General features: G+C 54.8%; 2 protein-coding genes across 2 annotated transcripts; one reads left to right on the plus strand and one right to left on the minus strand.

Annotated features, from left to right (window-relative positions):
* Positions 1–1,553, plus strand: NCLIV_044360 (conserved hypothetical protein; the record flags this gene model as incomplete). The annotated part of the gene is made up of 3 exons (XM_003881358.1): positions 1–167; positions 547–850; positions 1,302–1,553. The coding sequence occupies 3 exons, from the start codon at positions 1–3 to the stop codon at positions 1,551–1,553; spliced, it is 723 nt and encodes a 240-aa protein (XP_003881407.1).
* A 1,987-nt stretch (positions 1,554–3,540) lies between these two features.
* On the minus strand, positions 3,541–7,254 carry NCLIV_044370 (conserved hypothetical protein; the record flags this gene model as incomplete). The annotated part of the gene is made up of 5 exons (XM_003881359.1): positions 3,541–3,798; positions 4,362–4,461; positions 4,793–4,877; positions 5,167–5,413; positions 5,944–7,254. The coding sequence occupies 5 exons, from the start codon at positions 7,252–7,254 to the stop codon at positions 3,541–3,543; spliced, it is 2,001 nt and encodes a 666-aa protein (XP_003881408.1).
* Between the last annotated feature and the right edge of the window lie 5,412 nt (positions 7,255–12,666).

Raw genomic sequence — 12,666 nt, forward strand, 5'->3', positions numbered from 1 at the left:
ATGGCCCAGGAGAAGACAAACTGTTTGCATCGCATGCACGAGGAAATCCGCCTGGCTCGAACGGCTGAAGCCATCACGGAGTACCCGAAACAACTTCTCCGTCTAGTGGAAGAGGAGATCTCGATGCACTACAGACACGCCCATGAATGCCGACGACGCATTGCCGCGTAAGAGCCCTTTCCCTTGCTCTGACCCATTTTTTCTCTGCGCCTGCGCTGTCACAAATACGGGTGTAGTGCGTGACTCCTGAACCCCGACGAGAAGTGTGGGTATGAGTTTTGAAGCGAGGGTGAGATGAGACCGAAGACTCCCGTGTCCCCTGTTTCGCTTATGGCCACACAAAGTAGAGTACGGACCAGCCCTTGTTCAGGACACAGGGGTACAGTGGGTTTTCTCTCTTGACGTAGTTTTCTTGGCTTTCACGCTTCCCCGCAGCGGGCGACTGTCTAGGATTTCTGCCTATTTCAGCCTGTTGCGTGCAAGCGTCAACACCCTCGTGCGCCGTGCCTTGTGGGATCCTCTCCTGTTGTTCCGTTCTCGCCTCAGTGCAAATCGGCAGCACTCAGACCCGGGCGAAGCTGCGGCGTACGAGCTCGCGCATGCAGTGGCGGAAAAGAACATCGTCATTGCGCTGCGGGTTCGCGGGGCGTACCATCAGGAACGACTGCGGCTCCTCGAGCGCATGGCGGTCGAGTCGTGTGGACAGTTTGAGGCTTTCGATGGAGACACAATCGAAAAGCTCGCCGATAGGGAGAAGCTGCAATTAAAGCGGTTGTGCGAATCGGAGCACCGACGAAGGGAGAAACTCGCCTGGAAGGTCGCCTCGGAACGAAACGGAAAGTTCACAGCGGTAAGCGTCGCGCACAGACAGCACACGGGTTCTTCACAGAGACGACATCTTGAGAAACGGACCAGCTAGACTCCTTGTTACCCTTTATCCACAAAGACTCCTCGGTTTCTACTACCGACGGTCTGCATTTGGACTGGTGATAACACCCCATCTCGGCCCGCGCTCTTCGTCCCTGCTCTCTGGAAAGCTTTTGCATATGTAGATTGCGCGAGCAGTCAGCGTGTGCCGCGAGTAAAAGAGACGTGGGGAGAGACTGGTAGACGCCAACAAAGTCCTGTACAGTTCGACATCGCCTAGCACCGTGCATGCAGACAACCAGGGAAATCAGCCGTGCAAATCTATGTGCCCATACGTTGACATCGTCCTTTCCTGCGTACACACGAGGAAATGATCTGTTGTGGCGGGGAGTCGAAACCTCCCGGTCTTTCTCTCGCAATGTCGCTTTTTACAGGTCGCAGACGTCGTGTTTGAGAAAGATTGCTTGCTGGAGGATCCGTGGACCGACGCGCCGCGAGACGAAGACGATGCCCTGAGCTCCCCGTGGGGCGCGACCCCGTCAGAGAAGCCCCGAGTCAAGTTGTTCACGGCGGGGAGAGTTTGCCGCCTTCCGGTCCACAAAGCCGAACAGTTGTGTGCGCGCCGAGTCGTGCGACTTCTTCGCACTGTGGACTGCGGCTGGGTTCCACGGTCGCACGCGTTTTAGCGAAAATCGCATCCTCACAATCTCTGAAGTGAAAGCGCCGTCGGCTAAGACGCGCGCCTGACGCGTTTGGTGTGAAGTTGAGCAGACAGATGTCAGGCTGAACACACGGAAAGAGAGAAACGTGACATGCTGGCTCAGCTGTGTCCCCTTCCCCCTCGATGCCCCGAGGGACACCCAAAGTTTAAGTCACCTTTGAGCGGGGGATGAGACGCCGGAAGGCAAGCAGGACGGCTTTTTGTGAGGGAAACTCAGTCGAGTCCCCTGTTGGTGAAACGCCCACGAGCCCAAAGAGATGAGAGAGATAGCCGCTCGTCAGACTCGGAACATGTCTCTTCGCGTGGAACTTTTTAAAGCGCACGGAAAGCTCAACTTTTTCTGCGAAAGCTACGCGGCGCCAACGTTCTTGGTTTTTTGGCGACAGGAACTGGTCGCGGCTCAAAGCCGGCAGTTCAACTGCCGGTGCAACGATACAGTTTCTTTGTGCAGCTCTTGGACAACGAAAGGCACGCGTTTTCACACACATCGGAACTCGCCATTCGATCTCTTTCGCTGCACAATCCTCTCTACCACCCGTCCTAGGCCGCACCTCGTAGCGCGCACAGAGCAAAAGTAGGACACACGGTGAGTAGGCAGCGGGGGTAAGCCGCCCAAGTCTCCTAAATAGTTGATCAATTAAGCTTCAAGGACTCGAGGAGAAATTGAGAACCTGCCCCCGCTTCTCACCGGCTCGTCTAGAATAACAGGCCTTCAGACACTGCGAGTTAGGTGTCAGATGGATTTCCCTCAATTCATGCGTATGAATGTCTGTGCACACAAGACGTGGTTTTTTCGGAGAAACGCTGCTGAAGTCAGCGACAGTAGACCTCGCTCCTAGGACAGCTGCGAGCGTCGTCAGTCGCCAGGTTTTCTCTGGAACGGCAGGCCATGCATCTTTCTCCTCAGACGCCACCCGAGGAAGGCTTTACCGTATCTGAACGGATTTAAAGTCGTCTTCCCCAACTCGTTCTCATCCCCCCGTCCCCTGTTTAGTATTTTTTGGACATAAGAAATACAGACTGTAAACGCTGAATGTGGTGTGGGTGTCGAATTTCGTGGAGGTCCGGTGCAAATGCGACCGACGTTTGGGCCTCGCGTTTCCGTGTGCCTGGTTTTCGTCTACTTTTGTCTGTCTATTCGAGGCGCGTGGATCGATTAAAGCTGGTCGTGGAAAGTTTTCGCCGAGGGTGCGGGGGACGTGGTGAGGCGGCATTCCGACTTACACATGTACTGTCCTGCAGCAAACACTGCCCATGTGTGTCAGCCAGGGAAGCAGGCGCCCACGTACACGTGCAGCTTTCTTTTCGGCTATTTGCTGAATTCTCCTGGATCCGCCTGCAAAGAAGAGCAGATCCCCCCGTTAGAGAACATCCCCCCTTTTTTTCGTGCCTCGCCTCAGTATCCGAGACCTCGAGGGGGGGAGGGAAGAACGAATGCGTGTGACGTGCGTTTGAAGCTAGAGTGGACTTACAAATGTATAGGATCTCCAGCGTATGCTCAATCCCATCCCGAGGCTTCCTAAATCCAGCAGTAGTGCATAAAGGAACACAATCGCTGCAGCTGGACCACCGCCGAGGTCGGCCTCATACGCACACGGAGTCGAGTGCTCTTCGGTCCGTTTCCTCCCGGAAGCACGTTTGTCCATTTTCTTCTTCTTCTGTTTTCGCATCGAAAAGAGCGATGGCTGAAAGAAAGGACGGGAAGCAGTTAGAAGGAACGCGCCCTTCTCCTCTCGTTGACGACTAACCAGCGAAACGGGAGTACTGCTGACGCAAGAAGAAACACATGTGCTGTCGTGTTATCGTGCTCTCCGTCGAGAACCCGTCAATCACTTCGACGGCACTCTCTGCTTCCTTAGGTTCGCTGTCACAAGAGATGTACAGGACCTCGCGTTTCCGAAAGCTGGAGACGATCCCTGTAGGCAGTTTATGTTCTCTTTTGCAGTATTGCCTCACACAGCATAGCGACCCCCCCCAAGCATCTTTTCAGGCTCCGCTTGTCTCTCCCGCTTTTTCGGTTTCGCTGCCATGAGATCGAGAGCGTCGTCATCTTGGCCGGGAACGTGCAGCTTCTTCATGGCATTCGCTAGCGATTCTTTTGTCAAACGGTATTTGTCGGGAGGTATTCCTCTAGGAGGATCCATGTGTTTGATTTGAGCTCCTCGTCCACCCCAATGTCGCCAGCCTTCACACAAGGCCCGACCCATGTCCTGTAAGAAGGCAATGACATGCACAAGAGCGGCGGCGGCTGCGATGGAAAACGAAGCGAAAGAGGGAAATGCGCAGATGCACGCACATGCAGGACGGAGCTAGGAAACAGGTGGTGGAGTTGAGAGAAGAAAGAAAGAGCGGGATTCACGCACTGAACTCGCGATGAAGGGAAAGCGGAACCCACGAGATTACTGCGAAAAGCAAACCGCATCAGAAAACCAACAGATTTTACAGTCTCCCCGACGTCCTATCGACTTCTTTAACTCTGGCCTTCTGCGGTCTCCCTGCTTTCCCCAACTCTTTCCGCATGTCTGTTGCTTTCTGTCGAATCGGTAAGGAACTTTTCCCCAGGCATCATCTGACAGAAACTGAAAGGAAACAAATCGTGCATTTTGGCTGAAGCATTCCGTCACTCCTCGATCCGGTCGTCCCGGCGCACGATCTCTTGTCTTCCACCTCTTCCGCCGCCCCATCCCCTTCACGCGTTTCCTCGGTTTCACTGCTGTTTCCCCTCTTTCCTCGCTGTCTCCTCAGCTTTTCTCTCTTCCTTCCTCTCGCTTACAACCACCAAGAATGGGCAACGCGTTACACTCTCGATGCCTTCCGCATAGGACTTGAGGCGGTCGGAGGATACGGTGCAGTTCTTCGGATGTTTCTTCCTCCTGAACGCATCAGTGGGTACCAGAGAATGCGAGAAACTGCCTTTGCGATACGTTTCCCGCACGCATGCATCCTCTTTTGTACCGAGGATATCCCTCAATTTCAGGGCACATTTTCGCTGCCAAAAAACGAGACGGTTCACCCTGTCTTCGGTTCGGTCTCCGGATCAACGCGCATACAGAGGATTGCCGCATTGCGCTCGCGAGCGCCTGCCCAGGGCGAAGTGTCCCTTTGCTTCTTCTTTGACCAAGGTTCTGTTCCCGATGCAGGCCTTTCTTAAATCCATGCAGCAAAGGCACATCTTTAGGGTTATCGAAAGGAGGTGGCGTTTACCTGGTGCGCGCAACTCCTTCGAAGAGACGAGGAAGTCTTCCATCCGCCACTTCGAGGTACTTGATGACCCGATCGTGGTTCACCCCTGAGTGAACAAAAGAGATACACAGTTCTCTTCTCTTCCGTAGCACCATCTCACGGGTCGTTTCTCGACGCGGCCAGTCTTCCATTCTTTTCTTTCCAGTCCTTGTCTCTCAGCCATGATCAACCGCTTCGTTTTTCCTTGTGTCGTCTTCGTGTCCTCTCTACCCACTGCTTCTCGATAACCAATACACGCACAGATGCACGCGCAAGTGCCTACACACGGGTCCATGTTTGCATGCCACGTGTGGGGTGTCCTCAGCCGTGTTTGTGGTGTGGTTCTGGCTTCTTACGCGTCTTTCGCTGTCTTTCCAGTTCAACCTCGACGCGTTTCCGTTCTTCGTCCAGCCTTTTCTGTTTGGCCTTCCTCGCCACCTCTTGCTGATCCAGGAGCTCGTCGATACACGCCGTGTAGTCTTCCTTGTCCAACGTGATGGACTCGTAGTACGCAGTCCCGCCCCAGTCCGGGCGCGGCGGGGAGAACGCCTTGAGTAGAAATCTCTCGTAGTCTTCCGCGTACTGACGCTCTTCCCAGTCAGACTGAAAAAGCACCTGGAAGCGCAGAGGCACAGCGAGGGCGACCGAGGAAACATAGAGAAATGGGGGAAACACAGCGGGAGGAAGCGGAAAGCAAGAAGGATACGACAGTCGCGAGGAAATGAGAAAGCGACAGCTGGGGTCACCCCCACAGTGTCGCAAACCGTCACCTACAGCGAACGGCGTCCTCGGGGGATTCGTCATGCAGTATACGATACATCCGATAACCCGAGAAACAAATGCAAAGGAAGCAAACAAAAAAGGCGCCGTGTCCGAGCGAGGCGAGGCATTTCAAAAACGGAGATCCTTGGGATCCTCCACTGAGACTTTGTCTCTTCACAGACTCGAAAAAGAACCTTGAAAGGCGTCAACCCGGCAAGACGCCTCCGAGCGCGAGGCGACTGAAACGTTTCTAGGCGACTTAGCAGCACCAGTTGGTTACCACACGAAGTTCCCCAGTGCAGCACGTTTCCGTCTGTGGTGCAGCAATCGTGTGTCTGAGCGGGTGGCTCTTGGAGAAAAAACGAACCCACCTTGCCTTCTTTCATCAGCCTCCTTAAGAGGCTGCTCCGCGTCCACCGATCTCGATCCAGCATGGTCCACTTCCACTGGTCTCCTTCGACGAGTTCGTACTCGTCCTCGAGGTAAGATAACGCGGTTTGGTTCTTGTCGATGTCTTGGAGGACCAGCTTCATCAGTTCTTCTGCGAACTCGCTGCCGAACGGGTCTTCCTCGTCGTTTGCTGCTTGCGGCTCCGCAGCGCCCAATTTCTTCACCTCTTCGCGCACGCGGCGAATCAGGCGACGCACCTTCTCTTCCGCATACTGGAGAAGAAAGGGGTGGCGTTTGCGCCTGAACACCGCGCCGTCTTCTGCGCGTCTTCTCGCGAGTTCTTCAGGGAAGTTTTTGAGGCTCCGCACTTCGTCCTCCGTCGGCGGCGACACAAATGCGCTTTCTTTCCAGGTCGAGGGGAGAGTGAGCGAGTCGTCGTGCAAGGGCGGATCCCGGATGGGCACGGGTCGTACCTGCCCTAGAATCGCCTTTCGCCGATCCGCTCTCCGCAGACCAAAGACAGGAAGTTCCTCTTGATTCGCCGCCGAAGACAGGATTGGCAGAGACGCGCGTCGCTCCGAAGTGTCTCTGCGCCTTTCGCGCGGGGCCCCGGCCGGCCGCGACCGCGGTCGGACAGTGGAGCCCGACACGGGAGCGGCCTCGGCTGTCTCCTCCCTCTCCCCAGACTCCCCAAACTTCGAGGGGGAGGACGAAGGACGAGCGTCATTTCCAGAGGAAGAAGCGGGGCGCATCTTTCGAGCAATAGATGGGTCTCCGTGCTCGCCCTTCTCTTTTCTGTGCGCCCCGCTCGAGAGCTTTCGTTCTCTTCTTCGCCAGGCAGAAGCACCTGGTCCTGCGGACCTGTCTCGCCCCCGGTCCCCGTCCGAGGGCGAGACAGGGACGACCGTTCGCGCGGAAGGAGGGTAGAGAAACGGTCCGTACACGTATCGCGTTTCCGAGCTGCGCAGGCTGTCTTCGTCCTCGTCACTCGCATAGGGATCGTAGGCGAAAGGCCAGAGATCCTCAGAGTCCGAGAGGTGAGGAGCCCGCTTGGTTCTGCTTGGAGAGAAGAACGCGTGAAACGCGTCTTCACTGGGATACGAACACTCGGAAGGAAAGGCCCGAGAGGGGACAAGCCGTGGAGGCGGAGGCGTGGGAAGAGAGGCGCGGGAGGCGGAAGAGCCGGCCTGGCGGGGAGTTGACGGATGGGAACAGACGGGGGAACCAAACTCCGGAGTGACGCAGAGGTCGAACCCCTCGAAGCCGGTGTGCGAATCGTCCGTGTCGGCCATCTCCACTGAGCGCGCGCACGCCAAGGGCCAGAGAGTGGCACGATCGGTCGCAGGACCGTAGGAAAGAAAAGGAAAGGCGGCTCAAGCAGGAGACGGGAGGAGCGTCCGGAAGGTGGAAGAAGCGAGGACGGAAGACTTAGGTCAATCGAGACACGGAGATGCGGAGATCAGGCGGCAGAGGCAAAGTTGAGAGACAGCGCAGAAGTAGATTCACGGGCACAGAGAGAGCAAGTGAGGGGGAAAAGGACAAAAGAGAGAGTGGCACGCATCTCGCGAGACAGCGCACCCGATGGGGAGGACCGCGAAGGCATTCCAGAGAGAAACGAGCGGCGGACAACAGCTGAGAGAGAAAGAGGCTAAAACAAAGGGGAACAAGACGTAGAAAGATGTTGGTGAGCCACTGGAAAGTTTTGGGGGGCAGGAGAGACGAATCTGTCTCTTTGAGAGGAAGAAGAGAGCGGCAATCCCCCAGTTCTCATTCAGCCCTCCTGCCTGGGAGACACCCTACTTTACCTGCGGCGATCCGTCCCCGAGAAAAGAGACACAAATCGAGCCATGACACAAAGGGAAACCCCGAAAACAAGAGACCGGAAGACGGGGAAATTGAAGGAACAGCAGGGAAGAGATCGTTGCATGGAAACAGAGAAAGAGGAAAAATCGGGCGGAAACACTCGAGGACAAGACCACAGACAAAAGACGCTCGGTCAGCTAGCCAATTGGCGGCGCGTTGCTCCGGAAGGGAGTAGCAACCTGTCGCAATACACAGACTGTGACAGAAAAAAGGTCCGTCCACCTCTTCTCCAATAAACAAACTCTCCCGCGGTATTTAAACACCCGGAGGAGGCTCAGTGGGATCTTTCCTCCGCTGAGTTCCTTCTTGTTTCCCGCCACACTAGAGTACTCGCTGCGCAACTGCCGTGCAGGGTCTTGCATTTTTTCAAACCTGAAATTGCCACCGGCTCTGGAAAAAATCCTAAACAAACGGTCAGGAGTGTCGGGGCAGTCGTGTTCACTTGGGAGAGGCTGGACTTCCGCCGCGCGGAGAGATGTGCACCCCTTTCTCTCCCTGGGGCGAAAAGGTGAACGATAGGGATATACTGGTGTTTTCATGAGTGACTCTATACACGCGGATCGGAGACAGGCAGTGGCGCATTAGGACTGGTACAGGAAGAACCCGTAACCCACTGAGCCGCCTTTTGTGCACTGCTTGCTTGGTGCCTCCTGGTTGCAATTGTATACCGTAGTCTGTGTCTGGTGGGCCCGCGCTCGGTGGTTTCAGTCTCGTCACCGAGAGTCGATTCAACAAGAAACGAGCTTGGTGCCTGTTTCTGCTCTTTGCAAAGCTGACGCGCGACACAACTCTAATGGTAGGAAGCAGGCAACCCACTCCGCACACGAATGCTGCAGTTCACCTGGGTCCGGGACCGGTCAGATCCGTCGCATGAAGATTCCGCACGTACGTCTACGGCGAGTACCTGTCTTTTGTCTGACTGTAGGGATCTCTGCAAAGTTCAGGCGTACCCAAAAGTCTCTACCTCCGAACACATGTCACGTGCAAGTCTGTTTTCCTCATCGCGAGTGAGCGAGGCTTCGTGACGCGAATTCGAAACAAACAGCCGTTTTCTCAGCAGGAAACGGCGCCGCCAGACATTGTTTTCTCTGCCTCCGGTACTCAACGATAGAGCGGCGGAAGCTGCGTTTAGCCGTACTCCAGTGGCCAAATACAGCGTACGCATGCACGTGCGTACGCAGACCAGTTACGGTTCCACAGGATTCGCAGCTGACTGTTTCTGTTGTTTAAACCGGGCCGGATCTGCTGCGCACATCCGCTTTCTCAGAGTTAAAAACTCGTCGCATGTGCGCACACTAACGGGCGGAAGGCTCCGAAAGATGACAGAAACTTCGCTTTTCATGCAAAGCGATTTCGACATAGTGAGAAGGCGAAGCAGTCCGTCACCGCCGGAAGGTTCTGCGATCCGTTGCTGGGTCTCCACGCGTTTCTGCAAAGCACAGTTTTGCCACAGATCTGGACAAAGGGATGTATTCAGAGCGGGGAGGCGGAGCAAATCGAGGAAATGCGAGTGATTTCTTGGCGGTTAACACCGCTTTTGGTTCGGCCTTCTCTCTTGCTGGTCTGTTACCTCTGTTCCAGCGGGAGAGTCAGTGCAACGGGGCAGTCGAAAATGGAAGCGTAGTGTATCGGTTTACGGGAGCGCGAGCAGTCGCGAATGTACTGAATGATTCCTCCCGGTAGTTTCAAAGATTCCAAAGCGGAAGCTTCATCTGGTTCTTCCGAGAAGCAGTCCCCAAAACTGGCCAGACGCGGAAACGGCTAGGCATCCCCCTGTCTGACTGCGACACCCAACGGACCCCTTCTCCATTCACTGGCTGTGGGTTTGTCTCTTGAGTGCATTTGTCGCTCACATTTCAATGGCAAGCGAAACGCGTCCGTACTCCTGTCTTCCCCTTTTCTAGCCTATCTTGGCAGTTTTCCCCCGCTTCTTGCTCTCTTTGCGCTTCTGTCTCTGGCCGTCCTTCGCGCTCTCGGTCTTAAATAGAGTGCACGCCGTCTTCCCCTTCTTTCATGCGTCTTCTTCACTCCCTGCCGCACTGCAGTCTGTCACGAAAAAAAAAAGCCTCCTGGACGATAAATGAAGCTCGTGGACGGGCACTGGGTGAGCGTCGCCGCACACTGTTGGCGCCCTCGTTGAGAACGCGATTTTGCTTGCTTAACGTAGACATATCCACTTGCTAGAGTGCGATTGCCAGAACAGAAAACCCTCGCCGTTTTGCAAACGCGCAGTTTCCAAGGGTGTTTATCGTCCCATTTTCCTTGAAGAAGGAAGCAGGCCCAGTTCCTGTGGAGGACCCGTTGTGTTCTCTCCGGGGTGGTGTGCATCCCTAATGAAGGCTGCCTCATTTTCTCTGCCGTGTTCACACTTTCGCTTCCCTGCTTGCTTCTTCTCACCGTCGCCGTTTTCAACTTTTTTCGGCAGGGGACGAACATTTTCGGGGCTGATTCAGAACACCTGACAGCGGTGAGATGAGGGCGGCGTTGGCCGTGGAGCCCTCTTTCTAATTCTTGAGTCTCCCAAGTCGAATCCATCTTCCTGTTTTTCGTCGCTCCCGCAGCACCTTGTACGTATACATATATACATATATACATATATATATATATATATTTATGTGCGTATATGTGTGATATGCATATGATATTTGTACGCTACGCATGTACCTTTATGCTACCCAGCCGCACGCGTCGGACAAGATAAACGCATATACATATATGCATAGGAGTACTACACATATATATGCGTAGGGGTCGAAGTATGTACGTGTGTACTGGAACGTAGAGATATGTGGAGCTGAAACGTGTGTCTTTGTCCATTTCGATCCAGACCGGAAATAGTGTCACCCCGCCAGAAGGGCGGAACCTCTGGTGCTCGTTGCACTCCTTCGTTTCTTTCAGAGCTTTTCCCGTCATTCTCGGCCTCTCTGCCGCCTCCGTTCCTCTTTCTCGATTTCCTTCTTTCTGCTTCTTTGACGCGGGCGACGCTGCACAGCACGAAAATTCGCACAGCCCAGTCCGGCTTTGCGAAAGGGTCGCCCGTCTGTGCGCCCGGAATTTCGTTTTTGCAGCGAGAGCACTCTCCCCCGCCGTTCTTTCTCATTTTTGTCCACGGAAATCCCTTCTCCGTTCCCTGAGTCGTCACCTCTATCTTCACGAGGGCTGTGAAGTTTGCGCTGCGTGGTTCGCCTTTGCGGTTTCGGAAAAAGACAGCAGTTCCCCCCGAGAAAAATCCAAAAGCGAACCGGGGGTGGCGACGTCGCGGTGCGTGTACCAGAGGGAGAAAAACCAGTGCGTTTTTTATCCCTTCTCAGTCTCTACGTTCCTGTTCTCGGCAGTTTTTCTCGTCATCTCTGCTCTAGATACACTGACGCGTTCGAACGGACGCCCAATCAAAAGCGTCCTAGCCGCGAAAAGCTGGATTTTGGAGTCCACTTTCTTTTCTTTCCCGCTTTCTCCTCTCGCTACCGAACAAAAACGCGTTGTGTCCTTCGTTTTTCTGCGGCGTTTGGCCTTTCGGTGCATCCCACTGCCTGCGAAGAGACTCACTTCCAAGTGCTTTGCGCCGGCGCCGTGGACGTTTTCTCTACCCTCTACATTCACGCGCCTCCCAGCCGGGGCTTCCGGTTTCGCCGCAAATCTTCCCGCAGGCTTTCGACTGCGCCTGGCCGTCACGGTTTCCAGCCCTCACGAATTTGCGTTCGGGATATCAGGGCCTTCTGCAGCTGAGGAAGCAACGAGTAAGCACGCGTTTATCGAAGGAACGATTTCCTCGGCCCTCTCTGCTCGAGCACCCGCCGCTCGCACAGCCTGCGTCGTTTAGCCGCTGCGTTTTCCCGACAAAAGAAACCACAGACAGCGACCGAAGCACAACGCCTGGGAGGGTCTCCCGACAGAAAAAGTGAAATGAGGGAGCTGCCTTTTCACTTCGCACTAGCTCTCTTTCCTCAGCCATCTCTTCCCCGTCTCCTTTCCCCGAATCCGACTCTTCCTTTGTTCTTCCTCTTTCTCTGGTCCCGTGAAGTGTGTGAGTGTTTCCGACCTCTTTCCCTATCTCTTTTCCCTCCACCGATTGCGGATTATGCGTTGTGTCTTCTCGCGTGTCTGCTCTTCCTTTTCTCGACGTCTCTTTTCTCCCGCCGCTCCCCCCGCGACATGCTTGCACTTCTTCTTGTGAAAATGTGGAGAGAAAGACAGGCGCATGGCTCTAATCAGAGTGCGGTTGTGAAGCGGCACGTTCTGGGGAAAACGGGAAAGACTGCGGGGAAGAGGAGGCAATCATTCTCGAATCTTGTAGACAGAAAAGAGACAAACACACTGCAACAGACAAGAATGAAGCTGTCTCTCGTACACCTCGGAAACGCTGGCTTCGGCGCAGCACTCACCAGGGGGCGTCTGGCTTCCGCAGCAGCCGAGCGTTTCTTGCCACCTTCCCGGGAGAAGACGCGCGAAACCGCTCTAAAGCGAACAACACAGAAAGAGGGGTAGATATGTGTAGGGAGAACGGAGACGCGTTTGGTGTTTTCGGCTGATCTGGTTTTTCGATCTTTTTCTCACATGTCGCAGAGAGGTTTTCTCGCCACGAGAGATTCACGAGACTCATCACGATTCCACGACTGCTTTTTTTTCTCTTGGTCAGGAAGTGACAGCCGGGGATGGCCTGGAAATCTCAAGTGTATGTACAGTCTGGATCCTCGTAAAGTGTGTGGGGGTGGTGAGACGGCTTGTCTGCTTCCTTCACGCCCGTCCAATTCTCCGCTTCCTCGTCGTGCCGCTTTTCTTTTCAGCCTCGACACTGCCTCGCGACAGTCCCCCCCAAAGACCCGGAATCTCCCTGAGGGAAA

Source organism: Neospora caninum, chromosome IX (assembly GCF_000208865.1).
Source record: "Neospora caninum Liverpool complete genome, chromosome IX".
In the NCBI taxonomy this organism is placed as follows: Eukaryota; Apicomplexa; class Conoidasida; order Eucoccidiorida; family Sarcocystidae; genus Neospora; species Neospora caninum.